This window comes from Solenopsis invicta, chromosome 13 (assembly GCF_016802725.1).
Source record: "Solenopsis invicta isolate M01_SB chromosome 13, UNIL_Sinv_3.0, whole genome shotgun sequence".
Classification (NCBI taxonomy): Eukaryota; Metazoa; Arthropoda; class Insecta; order Hymenoptera; family Formicidae; genus Solenopsis; species Solenopsis invicta.
In genome coordinates, this window is record NC_052676.1 from 13,454,313 (window position 1) to 13,472,461 (window position 18,149).

Genomic DNA, 18,149 nt, shown 5'->3' on the forward strand with positions numbered 1-18,149 from the left:
TGTATAACCAATTTTTTACAATAAAGCCTCAAATGTCGAAAAGAAAAACGGTGGAAGCAAAGTTGTACACCTAATGTATATATACGTAAAAGAAAAATTCGATAAGTTTGCTAAAAAGTTCCCTTTCTTATAGAAAGGCAAGTAACACTGAATGTATATCAGCCAAATTAGTATAAAACCTTATGTTCAACATGTACAGGGTGTTTCAGAAATAGTTGGCCAAACTTTAAGAGTATATTTTACTCATTGTAGGAATGAAAAAAGTCATGTAAATATAGAATTGGAAATGGTTTTTTTCCAAGTTATAAACATTTTTAGATTTTACAGAAATTGCTGGAAATGATTTCCTTCCGCATCAATGCATGCTTTGCATCGACGTCGCATAGATTGTCAAAAATATCTTAAAACTCTCGTGTATGATAATCCTATTGCTACTGTAGAAGTACTCCGAAATCATATTATCGCTGCGTGTAAAAAATACGAAATACTTCAGAAATTTTTGAACGTCTTCGACAATCCATGCGACAATCGATGCAAAGCATGCATTGATGCGGAAGGAAATCATTTCCAGCAATTTCTCTAAAGTCAATTAAAAATGTTTATAACTTAGAAAGGAAGCATTTCCAAACCCATGTTTATATGACTTTTTTTCATCCTTACAATGAGAGAAATGTGCTTTTAAGGTTTAGCCAACTATTTCTGAAACCCTGTATAAGTTTCGTCGTTGCCAAAATAGTAGTTAGATAATAAGAACGTTTTTTCTGTGGTTTTAATTTTATAATGGGAAAAGCGTGAATCAAGAAAAAATTCTTTAAACAATTATAATTGATAGCAAATAGTGTTTCACATACAATTTGCAAACAAAAAGGCAGTTTATCTGTCAAAAAATCAAGAATGAAGACAATGCATTTTTAATTCCCGAGACCCAATCGTAAAAGTCATTTCAAATTTTCTAAAATATCAAATTTTCTTTCATCAGTTTAGTCCATAGAGACACAATTTCATAAATCCGGCCTCGCAAATAAAAAAATGCGATAAGCACTGTTTTCAATTCTTGATTTTTATTGACGCATTTCTGCTTACTCCATACCAAAAGAATAAAAAATCAATTAAATCCTCTGTTTTCGTGCTTTTTTCTCGTTAATGCACTTTGCGTAACTAATTTTTATTTCATTAAAATTTCTAAAATGATTTTAAATGAGACATCTTACACACATCTTAAAATAATGTCCTATTAATAATCAGGACTAAAATTTAGAATTTTAAGAAGCTTTTTAGAAATAAATTTTAAAATATCTTAATGTTTTGTAACATTCAAAATAATTAATCAAATATATTTACTTACTTATTCGAGACCTTTGAAATCCTAGTCCAGAAAATATAAAACAAATTGGCCTTCTTACATGCAAAAAGTTTTCCACTTTATTAATTGTATTACAAGATGTTTTAGATCCAGTTATTAGATATCCTCTAAAATGATGGCCATCTATGTTAGCGCTATGAATATGATGTAGCAGAGATATGTACTCTGTGTCTACTGGTCGACTTCGTAACTGCATTAATAAAAATGTATATTTATATTCACCATTTTTCTTAGAATAACTGTGTATAAATAAAGATAGAGTTTATTGCTCTACATGATTCAATAAGTATTTCTCATAAATGTTATTATTAATCCTAGAGCTCCCTACACATATGTTTAGTTATCTTCCTTCCCACATATGGGTATATGCGACCCTGTAACTTTGGCTATATCTCTGAACGGAAAAATTAACTTTGCTATATTTCTAAACAGAAAGCATATTTTTTAGCTTATAATATGTGAAATTGATACCTGAGAGTGTGATAAAGACGATAAGCAAAACCCGAATCAAAACTATTTTACTCTCAAATAATTATAATTTTTTTTTTGTGTTATACAAAATCGTAAGAAATAAATACTCACACGAGGTCTGTCAGACCCATATGTAAGGAGCTAAAGTTAAAGAAGGTGATATTATAATTCTTATTGATATAATGGTCACTAATATCTCCGTGAAAAAGAGTGAGGCTAAGGTTAGCCCTCTTTTTTAACTCTTGAAAATAAACTCGGTGTTTGGTTTAATCGATAAAGTTTTTCACGCTGATTCCGAATATATAATGATCTAGTTGATGCCATGTACCAATCCAGAGAAAATATGCACCAAACAAAAGTCAGAAAATTGATTGTTTTCAATGTACTCACCCGCAGAGCAATCGATTGTTGATTGTTTTGCTATTTGTTTTGCCAAAACAACGTTTTGGTCTGTAGGCCACTGTAATAGAGGCGCCATCTCACAAAATCTCAATTTTTTGAGGCCCATTTTCTTTAGCATGCCAAGTTTTTATAGACAGTTTGTCCTCTTATTTTTACCCTTGAAAGTGAACTCGATTGGATGGATCAATAGAGTTTTTTCACGCTGATTCCAAATATGTAGATCTCTAGTTGATGCAATTTGCCATTCCAGAGAAAATGAGCCTTAAAAAGTTGAGACACGAAATTTAAACTTTGATGCACATTTTCTCTGAAACGGTGCATGGCATAGAGACTTATACATTCGGAATAAGCTTGAAAAACTCAATCGATTAAACCAAACACTAAGTTCACGTTTAAGGGTTAAAAAAAAAGGGATTAACTGCCTATAGAAACTTGGCCTCACTCTTTTAATGATTTATATTTATATTTGTATTCGTATTTATATTTATATCACATAAGAGTAAATGTCATAAAAACAAAACCCTGAAATAAATATAAATAAAATAACTAATATCGGCTTACATCATCTAAAATAATTCTAACTGCTTCCTCCGTACGTCCAGATACGGCTACAAGCCTAGGTAAGTCATCATTCGATGCTCCATTGTTAATTTTTTGTTTAGGATTCGCTTTTAGTAATACGTGGCAATTAGCGCCGCCAAATCCAAAGGAATTAACAGCTACATAACCCACTTGCCATTCTGTTGGTTCGGTGATAATCTTTATTCTTCCTTCGATAATAGCAGATAACTCTTTTCGTGGACTATTGAAATATATTGTAGGCGTAAGTATACCAGTTTCCATTGCAATTAACACCTTTAAGAAATCATACCTTTTTACAAGCAGTAAAAAAATTAATGATTAATAAATTAATGATCTTAAAGCAGTCATAATTAATAATCGTTATACGATCATTATATGGTTACATTGTTTGTTCAAAAGAAACGGAATTTTTTAAATGATTATGCTTGCTACATCAATGAGATCTTAAATATTATAAGAATTGACTATGAATACTGGCCATAGAGTGATACTCCAAACGGTGTATTATGCTAAAGGATCCTATTAAAAGCAATAGCATTAATAAAATAGCATGATTGATTATCTTGGTGCGTTATTTGGAAATTCTATAACTTTTTAAACTGACAACGTATGAACCGACGACCTGGTAAAAATTTTTCTCAGATTCTTTTGTATAACTTCTTTTAGAATTTTTCAAAATATCTATATAATTTTGTAAGTTTTCTCAGATTTTATAGAGAATTAGAATTAGAACATTTTTCAGAAATACTCAAATAAAACTCAGAATATCTGCATTTTTTCTCATAATTTTTCATATATGTTAATTATGAAATATTTTAAGATTTCTAACAAGAAAACTGTTACGGGTGTACGGCGCCGATCTGATTTTATATATGAATTATATACATGATTTTCCTTGCAATATGTTGTTAAACTTTAAGGAACCCAGATTTTTTTATATGGGCGGAATCTCTTTATATGGGCGCAACAATTTCCTTGTTTATTGAATTATGTCTTACTGTTCAACAATTCGAAGTAATGACTTACGCCTATGAGCACGGATAGCGTATACGAAGTCGTTTATAATTAATTCTCAAACATTATATTTTGTAAGATATACTTTTGTTATATACGGTTGGATTTGGAATAAAATAAGCTGGCTGCAATACAAATTTGACTAAAAAAAAAATTGAAAAATCTATGGGTGAGAGTATTTTGTTAAACAAAACAAAAAGATTTTTTTTTACAACTTTAAAGTACACTTTAAACCGTACAACTTTCGTTAAGAAATTTTTTTTATCTCTTATATTTTCGACAATATTCGCCCCAAAAGAAATAGAGGATAAGAGAGTAATATAGCACTCATTTCCATTTTATTAAATAACTTTGTTTATAATTAACATTTCTATTGAAACTTGAACGATTACATTCTTCAGAATGTTGTTTGACAAATTCTAGACTCAAAGTAATGAAATATTTATTATTAGGACGTGACTATAAAAATCTAATACACTGTATAATCGGTGGAAGAAAAAAAGTGGTTGTAATATGGCTATCCATAAAAATAATTTAAAAAAATTAGTTTAGTTTAAAAGAAACAGTGCCTTGTTACAAAATTATATATTTTTAATTTTCTATTGTTTAAAATTTTTCTAATTTAGAATTTTCCTGCGTTCAAAAACTTTAGAAATACCATTTAAAATTTTATTAAAAATATTATTTTATCCCTGTTTAACATTAAACAACAAGCATAAAATGATGTCTCTAATGCTTTTAAACATCGCTTTTTAGAATAACAATCGATTTATTCAAGAAATATTTTGATATAAAAATTTCGCTTAAAAAACCATATTAATAAAATTCTATGTTATTGTTTTAACTTTGTATAACTCAAAATGTATACGGCCAAATAAAAAATTAAATAACAAAAAAATACTAGAGTGTATGTACATTCGTGTGAAAATACAGTCAAGTTTAAGAGGAAGAAGTGTATGTTATTAAAGGTTAAAAGTGTACCTTAAAAAAATTTTAAAGTGCTCAGAAGTAAAAATGCCTCATAACATTTGTCAGTTATTATGTATTGGTATATTAGCATCACTAAGAAACGGCGGGCTAGTAAACAAATAATTCCATAAGCAATTGTTAGAATACATCACCTAATAACGAAAATAATAGGAGTAGCCATATTATCAATAGTAGTCATAATACCCTCTTCTCCTTTACCGTTTTTTTTTTCAAAGGGGTGTTTTATCCCCTAAACATGAAATTCCGCCCATATAAAAAAATACGACTTTCTTAAATTTTCGTATTTAACAACATATTTCAAGGAGAATCAAATCAGCGCCAGACACCCGTGACAGTTCTTTTATTCTATCATTTCTGATAAAATGTTATAAAATCTAAAAGTTTAAAGTATTTTTTTGAAATTATGGGATGATCCTTTTACGAAAAAAACGCACAAACTAGAAATTGTAATCTTATACTACAATAAATACAGAAAAATACTACAATGACCACACACAAATATTACAATAATATATAAATATTACAATAAATTTGTGTAGTTTTTTTGTACTATCACAGGATGGATTACACAAAAATATTACAATAATCACAGAGATTACAATTCCTAATCCATGCGTCTTTTTCGTAAGGGGAGATATCTCAAAATATTTCAAAATTCACATGTATTAAAAATTCCTGAGAAAAAAAGTAAAATTTTTAAGTGTTTCTAAGTATTTCTGAAAAATGTTCCAATTCATACAAAAATTATAAAAGTAACGAGGAGATAACTACTCGGAAAATAAAGCTACACCGAACTTCAAGACTTCGACGGATTTCACCGGACTTTATTGGACTTCACAGACTTCGCAGACTTCATTGGACCTCAAGGAACTTTTAACAGATTGTACACCGAAATTCAAAAGTTATTACCCACTCAGAGAAAAATTTTCATCAGGATATTGTTTAATAATAATACAAACATAAGTTGCTGTAATTACATACAAAATAAAACTTATTATTTTATTATAAATATACTTTTGCAATTTGGCAAAGGCTACTGGCTGCTTCGGAGTGTCCAAGATTTGATTTTACCGAACCCATCAATAAAGGAGTTTTCCTTTTACTGCACACAGCATGGTCAATGGACTTAACTTCTACGGGATCACCGGCAAGAGTACCAGTTGCATGAGCCTCTACGTAAGATAATTCTGCAGGCGAGACACCACATTCCTCATAAAATTCTTCTAATAACATTTTTTGTGTTTCGTATGATGGGAAAGTAACACCTTCTTCTTTAAAACCATCGCAGTTTGTTTTACTATGTACAAAGTTTGCGTATACTCTTCTTGCGTCTTTTGCCTTTTGCAAATACACTACTGCAACCGTATCACTGCGCATATATCCGGAACCTTCCTTATCAAAAGGTTTACAATAACCATCAAAAGACAAAACTCCTGAAAAAATAAATTAAATTCAATAAATTAAGTTAAACGGGATATAATAAATATAATAACGATATTATATTTATTAATTCATCTATTAAATTCTTTAAGTCTTAATTTTAATTTTTTTAAAGTACGAGAAGTATTTAATCTATTTTAGTATACTTTGGCAAATCAAAATCTTGCGAAATATGTGCGCAATATAAAATTGACTCGTGTATTTATAAATACATGATACACGAACTATCCAGTTGTACCTGAGCTTATACAGCACACATTATCCTGAAAGGAACATCTTTAAAAAGTCTGAATGTCTTTAGTTTTCTAAACATCTTTAAAACATTCCTTGGAAATCTACGTTTTATAGGAGATTATCAAATCTCATAAACAATTGGATCGATTGAGTTTTTATTAAACGTTATCGATAAGATATTCAGTTTGAATTAGTTTAAAAACATAATGTTTTTTAATTTCTTAACACTTTGACACATACGTACACAAGAGTGCATAAAGTATAATCTTATTGTGGTCGACTCAATAAAAATAAAATGTGTATTAATGCGTATGTTGTGTATAGTTTTAGATAGAATTAGGATTTTTACCAATCCAGAGCCTGTCATTACAGACTTTTTTTATCTTTGAAAATAAAATTGAAAAATGACATGACTCAATCATTTAACGTATGAGATAATAAAGCATGTTTTTATATTTTTTTTATTATTTTTAGTACAAGAATTGTATAAATGTTTTCCACTTGTCTAAAAGTGGATATTTTTTACTTTCGGAGTTATTTTAATGACCACCCATATAGCTACATTATTGACAGCTTTCAGAAAGGTTATATTCCTTTACATTTTATGTGCAATACTTCTGGAAAGATTTTATAAAATATACGAAATGTTACAACAGAAATATTTCTAAAATTTTGTGACATGAAATGTTGTAATAGAAATGTTTCTGAAATTTATTGGGTTTAGTGAATTTTCAAATTGTATAACAATTACATATATATTTATTAGCATTAAGATCTAACTTTTATGATCCTTAGGAGAATGTTAAAATACCATAAATTATTGACATTTACAGTGCACTAAATATCTTCGAATTGGCGTTACAGAATCACAAATTTTTTTTTATAATTGAAATACGCGTAAAAAGAAAGTGCGCCGTAGTCAATTTTACAAGAAAATTGAACAAAAATTTATCAATCATTAAAAATTCACTCGTATGGCTGTCACCTGAAGTTAACTTTACCTTAATATAGAAATTGTGTAGCCTGTATAGACATACGTACAAAATGATAATAGAGCGCACTTCAGAAAACATGCACGAAGAACACTGATCGCGTGAAATTACAACTAAACACCTAACAAAAAAGATATTTTAATGTGTTTTTACCACATACATATTTTGCTCAGCAAAGCTAAACTGTCATAAACAGAGCAATGTGATCCTTAAGGCTCCTGAGTACTTGCCGCGGCCATATTGAAGTTGTGACATCAGAAGCGAGAAATTGCGTGAAATGACACGTAATTTTGTCCGACATGCCATTTGTAAATAAAACCAATTTGGATAAAACAGACTAAGCAGATGACTTTAAAACTCTTCTAAATATCGGTCACGACTATCCTTTTTCCGCCTAACAATCAGTAAATAGTTATAAAAAGCATGTAAAGTGAAGCAATTGAAACAGGAAAACACATGGGCACGTAATTTTGTCCGACATGCCATTTCTAAATAATGCCAATTTGGATAAAACAGACTAATCAGATGGCTTTAAAACACTTCTAATTATTGGTCACGACTATCCTTTTTTCGCCTAGCAGTCAGTAAATAGTCGTAAAAAGCACGTAAAGTGACGTCTATTCAGACAGGAAAACACACGGATAGCTATTAAAAGGAGTGAAAAATGTACTTTTATGTATAAAATTCAAAGAAACTTTACTCGCGGTCCATTTTTATGAATTTGGTAAATACGAGACAAGTCATATTTTTACAATAAAACACATCATAACAAAATGACATGCACGATAACATTTCATAGTCAATCTGTCACGTTTCACATGTATTAGTTCTAATTTTGTCCGCGATGAAGTGTCGCTACCGTCAACGCGGAGTTCTCAGCTGAGGAGTCAGGAGTCTTAACAGTAGTTGATAGATCTTTTCGCAGACGGCAAAATAATAGAAAAACAAGGACAGATCTATGCGATGGACAAAGAGCGATAGCCGAGGCACGTAAATTATTTCGTTTTTCCCTAAATTTCTATTGTATTTTCTATGGAAAACGGAATAATTCCGATTAGAATTGATTCCGAACAAATGTGTAATACGTGGCCTGGTCTCTCTTGAAAAATAATCTACAGCGATCTGCAGAACCAACGTCGAGGAAGTTCTTCTGTTACTTTAGCATCCTTTCAAGGCATTTCGTTTATATTGTGTTTTCATATTTTGGCCGAAGCTTTTTATTTCAATATTAATTAGTTAATTACTATCAGATTAATAGATGAAAATAAATAAATATGTGTGCGTATCAGTATAAGATTACAATATTGAAAGTAAAAATACCAAGACAATGAAATCCAAATTGTATGTTAGGATGAAGACATAGATTAGCAGTAGCGACAATAGCTGCATCACAGTCTCCGGATCGAATATGTCTATAAGCCTCATTTATAGCAAAATGACTCGAGCTGCATGCAGTATCAATATTATACGATGGTCCAGTAACGCCGAGCCAATGAGAAATTCTGTGTGCGAAAGAACTTTTGTTACATCCAATCCATGGTAATCCAGCCACCTAGTAACGCAATTTTTTAAATATTATTATAATATTCAAATTTAAAATAGATAAATTATATATCTATATTTAAAAATATTGAGATACAATTTAGACATTTTGTACGTATTAAGTATATATAGTACACTGAAAAAGAGTTGTAGTCACTGAACTAAATTTTTCTTAATTGAATTTCTTCAGCATTTACGTAAATTAGATCATATATATATATATATATATATATATATATATATATATATAGTTATAAGTTAAATATATAAATGTTTAAACTGAAATTTAAACATTATGTATATTTAAGTTAAATGCATAAGTCATTAAACTGAAAAAAATTTAATTCTCTTAAAAAATTTAGTCGAGTTAACAACTTTTTTATTTCTAGGGTAGTTTCACGTATATAAATTCTCAAGAATTACAATTTTTCCGATTCAAAATTTTATATGAAATAATACCTATCTTAAAGCGATGATGGAATTGTTTGTATTACCGACAAAAATACCACTTTCTTATTAAACAAATTATACTTTGTATTTCTTTTACAGAAATAAAATTCTTTTTACAAAATTAAAATACACACACTAATGCCCAGATAGCACAGGACATCTTATGGACATCTGTCTTAGGTCCACACGTCCATGGATATGAAATGGATAACCATTGTACGTCCGATTTTGGACGTTTATTAATGGCCAATTTTTGGACGTCCATAAGATATTCGTATTTGGTTCAATCGGCGCGCTATTACCGCGCAGACATAATGCTTCATGCATCTTTTGTCGCAAGTACAAATTATGTTTACATTTAGACATTTAAAAAATGTCCATCTTATTTAAAAAATTTTCTAAGTCTGCTAGCGACGTGTTGCTTTGGCTGACTTAACAATTTTTTTACAAAAAAAAATTTATAAATACTTATTTTAATATTATAAAAAAGCGTTTGTTTTACATTAAATAAAATAACAATGCTTTTGAAGTAAAAAGGATCGAGAATCTTTCTCAAGATTTTTTTCCGAAATTTTCTAAGCGGTCACCCATTCAAGTCGTAATCGTAAAAAAACATAATTTTGTATATGCTTATACAAATAATATGCTTTAATTATATAATATGTTTCATCTTTTTAACAACATATATTGATTTGATATACATATGTTTACACAAAGTGTTCACAGATCATCACCAGGCCTCAGTTTGCAGTAGTCTTACAGGTCAAGCAACGTTCGGCGAAGTTACGACTTGGATGGGGTAGCCGCTTGAAAATTTCCGAAAAAAAAATTCTTAAGAAAAATTTCCAATTTCTTTTACTTTAAATAACATTTTTATTTTATTTAACATGAAGAAAACGGTTTTTTACAATATTAAAATAAATTGTTATAAATAAATTTTTGTTTCGGAAGGGTACTGAAAATTATGTCCATTTTAGGTCCTTTTGGATGTTCAGTGGACGTTATATAGACGTCCAGCGGATTTGCAAACGTACCTCGAATAGATGTCCGGACCATAATTGGACATCCATTGGACATCCCAATGTCCACACACGGACGTTCGATAGATGTCCGATGGACGTCTATGTGCTATCTGAGTGTATACGGCTTTGGTCTATTTTTTACCAAAAACAGGAAAAATTTTTAAATTATATTTTTTTATTGACTTTTATTTTAATGTGGCGACCAAAATCGTCCATTCACAAATAACGTTTTCCTCGTGAAAACGGTGTGCAGCTTATTTATGCAAAATAAAAGCAGAGCCAGCTGTAAACTAAATGAATGAAGGATGTTGAATTAATAAAATTGAGTCGGAAAACCTAATTTAAAAGAATATAGTGTTTGACAAATTGTGTATATGTGTATGTGAGATCTCGTAGTAGTACGTAGGGATCTGTTGATATTTTGTAAATCATACGTATGTATACCTAATAAATCGTGTGAAAGTTGAGCTTATTGTTTAAAACTGACAGCATTGTCTCAAGTAAATTGGAAGAGAAGATGGTAGTATGGCCTTCCTAAGTATTATCGTAATGTTTCTGTAACTAGGTGATGAATTCTAGTGATTATAGAATCATTTATTTAATTGCCGTTTATTAGTGGCGTTGGTTCACAATAGCCAACACTTGTTTAAGGCATTTTTAAGCATTTTAAAACTTTCGAAGATTTACTTCAGAATTTAATATTATATATATTTCTCTTTTTTTTAACTTAATTCTTTTATGAAAAAGTATTACTGCCGAAAAATTACACATAGAATCTGCTATTTTCTGTGATTTCTTTAGATTGGCATCTAATACGGCAATAATTGTATTATTGCTAATCTAAGGAAATCATAAAAAATGGCAGATTCTGTTTGTAATTTTTTATTTGTAATTTCTCGGCAATAATACTTTTTCATATGGGTTGAGCACATAAATATATATATATATATATATATATATATATGGGCGTTAAACGGGCCACCCCCTTCTTCCAAAAATTAACGCAACGGAAAAAAACGTTTAAGGTCTCAAAATATTCGTATACTTGTGTAGTTTTGAATGGAACGTGGCGATTTGAAAAATTCAATATGGCGGCTGAAATATGGCGCCTAAACTCCACAAAAGTCACGAATGATTTTACATTATCTTTGATTAAAATGCGAAAACTTGACAAATCGGCTTGAAAATGATTACTATAAGGTTTTCGAGGTTGTTGATTACGAATCTGGAGACCGAATTACAAAATTCAAAATGGCGGATTCAAAATGGCCGGATTTGGAATCAGTACATAAAACACGAGTATTATAATTATTGTTGTGTATTATCGAGTCAAAAACGGCACCAGAGTATCGCATTACTTGCAATTTTGTTCCTTTAATGACAAGGAAAGCATGCCCACTTTGGATTTTCATTACTCGCGGAGCTTCAGAAAATCGTTTTGCAAGAAATTTCTGAATTTTTATATGTTTCTCTTTGCTGTAATAGAAAAATTTGATATTGATAAATTTCTTTTTTACCCATTCAAAAAGATCTGCTGAGTTCAAGATGGCTTCTGTTGATTCATAACTATAGTAAATAGCTATAGTTACGCTCAAGTCCGCTAGGAGGCGAGCTTTCTCGTAAGAAAAGTTACAACATTGCAACCTAAAATATTAGTAACTATGTAACTTAAAATTACGGATATGTTTATTCTATTTTCGCGTCGGTGATTTTTTCTTACCTTATCAATCAGTCCTTTTTAGAGCTATTTGTATTAAATGTATTAAAATCTTTTGTTTTTGTAGTCCTATGTTATTTTTAGTTATTTGATTAATTGATAATGTTTGATTTATATCACTTTCAAATATTCCTTTTTTTACCATCTGTCTTATTAAAATAACATGTCCAGAATTAAGAAGGCCTTGATTTTTCAAGAAAGCGGGGTGCGATCGGATAGATGCATAAATTCTTTCAAAGGTAATGAGCATGTTGGTAAAAATTAGCGGACAATTTCAAAAAATATGGTACAAAAATTTCCAGATTTACGGGAGGGTGCAAAAATTTGTGCAAAGTGTAGAATAATGCTTGGTAAAGATGTTGATGTATCTCCAAGCAAAAAAAAAATGTTTGTCTAGAGAAGATGAACTGGAAGATGTATCTCCAAGCAAAAATAAATGTTCGTCTATAGAAGATGAACTGGAAGATGTATCTCCAAGCAAAAAAAAAATGTTCGTCTAGAGAAGAAGAACTGGAAGAGATGCTGAATGGACTTAAAGAAAAGTTTTCTAACTTAGATAAAAATGATCCATGTTGTGTCGCAATACTTACGATTGCTCCTGAATGTTGGAGTATCCGTAAAATAGCTGAGGAATTTGGAACATCTCGGAGAATGGCAAAAAACGCTAAGGAATTGAGGGCATCGGAAGGTATTTTAGCGATGCCAGCTTTGAGACAAAGAAAATGTTTACCCGAAAATACTGTAAAGAAAGTTATCGACTTCTACGAGAATGATATTAACAGCCGAATTATGCCACATAAAAAAGAGACAGTTACTATTAAGATTGATGACCACAAAAAAAAGATACAGAAACGATTACTATTTAGTGATGTGAAATCTCTGCATATCGAATTTAAAAAACTGAATCCTGAGCATCCAATCGGCTTGATTAGATTTTCAGAGCTTAGACCCAAATACTGTGTACTCGCAGGGGCAAGATGTACACACAGTGTATGTGTTTGTACCGATCATCAAAACTTTAAAGCGATGCTTGATGCTATTGATATAAAAAGATTGACAAATAACTTGAAAAATCCAGTAAATAACTTCAAAGATTGTTTTCCATTTGTCGTATGTAAAACACCAACACCTGCCTGCTATTTAAGAGATTGCGAGTCTTGCCCTGATATTGGAAGATTCTCTGATTACATTACTAAATTTTTACAACAAAGAGGCGTCTCAGAAATCATCTTCAGCACGTGGCAATCGACTGATAGGTGCACTCTGATAAAAGAATGCCTCTCTACAGATTTCGTCTCTCAATTATGTACTCGTTTAGAGAAATTAGTACCTCATCATTTTATTTCAAAAAATCAATCGAAGTATGTGTCAGAGCGGAAAAATAGCTTGCGACCAGAGAAAGTACTAGTCCAATGTGATTTCTCAGAAAATTACGCTTATGTCGCTCAAGATGCTGCTCAAGCATTTCATTATAATAATGATCAATGTACTGTTCATCCTGTGTTGTTTTATTATACAAATGAAAAAGAAGTTTCACACAAAAGCATTGTACTGTTATCGAATTGTACAACACATGACACTGCTGCTGTGTACGTGATGCAAGAAATACTTATTCCCGAAATCAGAAAAGTCTGTCCAAATGTCAAAAAAATTATTTACGTTACTGATGGTGCAAAGCAGCACTATAAAAATAAATATCAGATGAGTAATCTCATCCATCATAAAGAAGATTTTGGAATAGAAGCAGAATGGCACTGTTATGCCACAGCCCATGGCAAAGGAGCTTGTGACGGTGTTGGCGCCATTTTTAAGAGGAAAGCTACCCGTGCAAGTCTTCAGGCTAAATCAACAGAAGCCATCTTAAACTCAGCAGATCTTTTTGAATGGGCAAAAAAGAAATTTATCAATATCAAATTTTTCTATTACAGCAAAGAGAAACATATAAAAATTCAGAAATTTCTTGCGAAACAATTTTCTGAAGCTCCGCGAGTAATGAAAATCCAAAGTGGGCATGCTTTCCTTGTCATTAAAGGAAAAAAAATGCAAGTAATGCGATACTCTGGTGCCATTGAACCAATGGTCATTGTAGAGTATTAGAATCGATAATACATAACTCACTTTATAATACTCACCTTTATGTACTGATTCCAAATCCGGCCATTTTAAATCCGCCATTTTGAATTTTGTAATTTTGTCTCCAGATTCGTAATCAACGACCTCGAAAACCTTATAGTAATCATTTTCAAGCCGATTTGTCAAGTTTTCGCATTTTAATCGAAGATAATGTAAGATCATTCGTGACTTTTGTGGATTTCAGGCGCCATATTTCAGCCGCCATATTGAATTTTTCAAATCGCCACGTTCCATTCGAAACTATACAAGTATACGAATATTTTGAGACCTTAAACGTTTTTTTCCGTTGCGTTAATTTTTGAAAGGAGGGGGTGGCCCGTTTAATGCGAAACGTCCCATATATATATATATATATATATATATATATATATATATATATATCGAGGTGTGTTCAAAAAGTATCGCGAATTTTGTGTTTTTTCAAAAATTATTTATTTATTCATGAATATCTATTTTGTCCCCTTCAAAGTAATCCCCATGAGATATTATACACTTGTGCCAACGGTTTTTCCAATCTTCGAAGCACTTCAAAAAATCACTTTTTTTAATCTTGTTCAGCTCCTCCTTCGATTCCGTCTTTATCTCGTCAAGCGTAGCGTAACGTCGTCCTTTCATGGGCCTCTTCAGTTTAGGGAACAAGAAAAAGTCACAGGGGGCCAGATCTGGGGAATACGGTGGCTGCGGCATCATTAGTGTGTTGTTTTTGGCCAAAAAGTCGCGCACAAGCAACGATGTGTGAGCAGGGGCGTTATCGTGGTGCAAAAGCCAATTTTTGTTCTTCCACAAATCCGGGCGTTTCTGGCGGATTGCTTCGCGCAAATTGCGCATAACTTGCAGGTAATATTCCTTATTGACCGTTCTACCCTGTGGCAAGAACTCATGATGCACCACGCCCCTGCAATCGAAGAAAACTGTCAGCAAAACTTTCACATTCGACCGAACTTGGCGCGCTTTTTTCGGTCTTGGTTCGTGCGGCAGCTTCCATTGAGATGATTGAGCTTTGGTTTCCACGTCATAACCATAAACCCACGATTCGTCACCAGTTATGACCCTCTGGAGCAAATTTGGGTCGTCGCGGACAGAGTCCAACATCTCATTAGCAATGTTCATGCGATGCTGTTTTTGGTCGCAATTGAGCAATTTTGGTACGAATTTCGCGGCGACCCGTCTCATGCCCAAATCATTGATAAAAATCGAATGGCACGAGCCAATCGATATGTTTAGGTCCTCAGCAACTTCTCTAACGGTGATTCGACGATTGGCCAATACCATTTTCTCCACTTCATTAATTTTTTCGTCTGTTGTTGAAGTGCTCGGGCGTCCGGCACGCTCTTCGTCGTTCACATCTTCTCGGCCTTCTGAGAACATTTTGTACCACCGATAAACGTTGCTTCGGTCCAAGGTAGCTTCTCCGTATGCCACAGTCAACATTCGGAATGCATCCGCGCACTTAATTTCGTTTTTCACACAAAATTTGATACAGGTTCTTTGATCCATTTTTTTGAAAAGGTAAAAATCGAAGACGATCCAAAACACGTGCAAGCAAAGCAGCTGTCAACAATTAAGTGAACATTCAAAATGGCCGAGCTTGTCGGCATAAGTGAGAGACATGAGTACCAACATAACGCCACAAAAAGATCGAAATTCGAATATACGTAACCCGCGAAAATTCAAAATTCGCGATACTTTTTGAACACACCTCGTATATATATACATATACTTATACACACACACACACACACACACACACACACACACACACACACACACACTTTTTCTGTTATTTGAGATTTTATATTTGGCTGTATTATACCTATTTTGAGTTATGCAAAGATAATCAGTAGCATAGGATTTTTGTTAATTCTTTTTAAGCATACTGATATCTTAATAGATCTAATGGTCATTTCTCTAAAGTTTTCATATCAAAATTTTCACACTTGATGAGTTGTTTATAGTTATACTATAAATTTGTGGTTTATATACATCATGGATTATAAATTTCCAGTGCTACAGTCTGTATGCAAAAGGGTTATGTGTATGTTCATACATTTGCACACACTTTGAAGTTTAAAATCGATTGAGCAACATGATGAATGTAATCATCAAGTTTTTAATTTAAAATATTGATGATTAACAAAGTTATTGTACAAAATGTAAATGGAAACCGTATTATCATCTTCTCTTCTATTAATAATGTTAAATTATTTAGATATATAGAATGTATCAAACCTGAGGTTTAGAAAAGCAGAAAAGACACAGCGTATCACATAAGCTAGTTGCCGTAAAAACACCAGTTCTTGTTCCCCTTAATTCTTTGGGATTCACACCCGCATCAATAATTGCTTCGTAAGTGTGTTCAAGGAACATTCTAGTTCCAGGATCAATCATAAGGGCTTCCACGGCTGATATATTAAAAAATTGTGTATCAAACTTCTCTATGTTGTTGACATTACCGATTCGATGAGGCATATTATAACCTATTTTATTATTAAAAATTAAAATATTTTATTAAAAAATATATGTTACATATACATATTTAGAGCAAAAAAAAAGTTATGCAGGAAGATTTATAAGATATACAATGTATATTCTTTTTTTTAGAAAGACTTTAAGAAGAGTGGAGTACAAATTCAGAATTAATAGTCGCTATTTTTAGGATATCTTTTGGCTATATTTACATACGATATGTGCATCTTACTAGAAAAACCCACCAACTACTAGTTGCCGATTTTGACAAGTAATTTCCTACCTTAAGATATTAAAAAAAAGATGAAAAAAGTTCATGACAACACCTAACAACATTGCAAATTTAACATCAAAAGTTTTGCAGATATTCTTTATTCTCACGGAGAGGTACCAATTTACAGTGATTTTATGTTTCAAACCGAACTTATGTAACAGATTTGCATGCGTTTTGTTCGTAGAACGTGTTACATCGTGTATATTGCTTACAAGTGGCTAGCTCATGTATTGTCCAATACACCAGCATATCACATGCAAATGGATACCATTTTGCATGTGATTTACTGGTGTATTGGATAATTATATTTGCTCGTAAGTTGCTTGCACCCAGATAACATCCTTTGCGCGCAAAGTTTGCGCGTCTTATGCATGTAAACTGTGTACGCGATTTGCGTGACTTTTGCCAGCAAGTTGAAATTCTGTAATTTCAGATTGAAATGGGTTTAACAAGTGAGTGCTAACGCCACCGCTAGGCGGCCACGCCGCAGGAGATTTTCTCGTGAGTTGAGTGCGGCCACAGGCGTTATATCTAGGCGCCACCGCCGCTAACTCGTCAGCTCATATACTTTAGTGACACTTTGAGGAGCTGCTTTTTGTAACCTCGAGACGAACATTCGCTCTCATTCTTTTCAAACATAGCGTATGTGTGAAAACGCTGTTCCACATAAAATTTTATATTTTTACAAGTAAATAACAATTTGTATTGTTATTTAATCTTGTACATAAATTAAATGTTTAATTCAAATTTAATCTTTTTTTAAATCTTTTTTAACAAAAAGAATACAAGAAATATTTTTTTTGTAAACTAAACATTTATTACGTTTACATTAATGTATTCTGTTTTAATAAATCTATCTGGGTTTGGATCTTATTTTTCAATCGGTCTTAATACCATATTTTCGGTGCGGAAATTCCGATCAATTCAAATTAACTTTTTTTAAATTGGTTTTAATAGCACATTTTCGGCAGGGTATAGCTTATTGAGATCGCGCGCAAAATGTGCTAGCGTTTTGCGTGCATATCGCTTATTGAGATCGCGCGCAAAGTGTGCTAGC

General features: G+C 31.8%; 1 protein-coding gene across 1 annotated transcript in view; it reads right to left on the reverse strand.

Moving 5' to 3' along the window:
• Window positions 1-18,149, reverse strand: part of LOC105203128 (fatty acid synthase) — a 71,069-nt gene that overhangs the window by 39,754 nt on the left and 13,166 nt on the right. The window contains exons 3-7 of the mRNA XM_039456803.1: window positions 16,582-16,829; window positions 8,809-9,040; window positions 5,837-6,255; window positions 2,798-3,091; window positions 1,346-1,553 (exon numbers count right to left, since the gene is read on the reverse strand). Coding sequence (XP_039312737.1) covers window positions 1,346-1,553; window positions 2,798-3,091; window positions 5,837-6,255; window positions 8,809-9,040; window positions 16,582-16,829 — 1,401 coding nt within the window. The remainder of the gene's footprint in view (window positions 1-1,345; window positions 1,554-2,797; window positions 3,092-5,836; window positions 6,256-8,808; window positions 9,041-16,581; window positions 16,830-18,149) is intronic.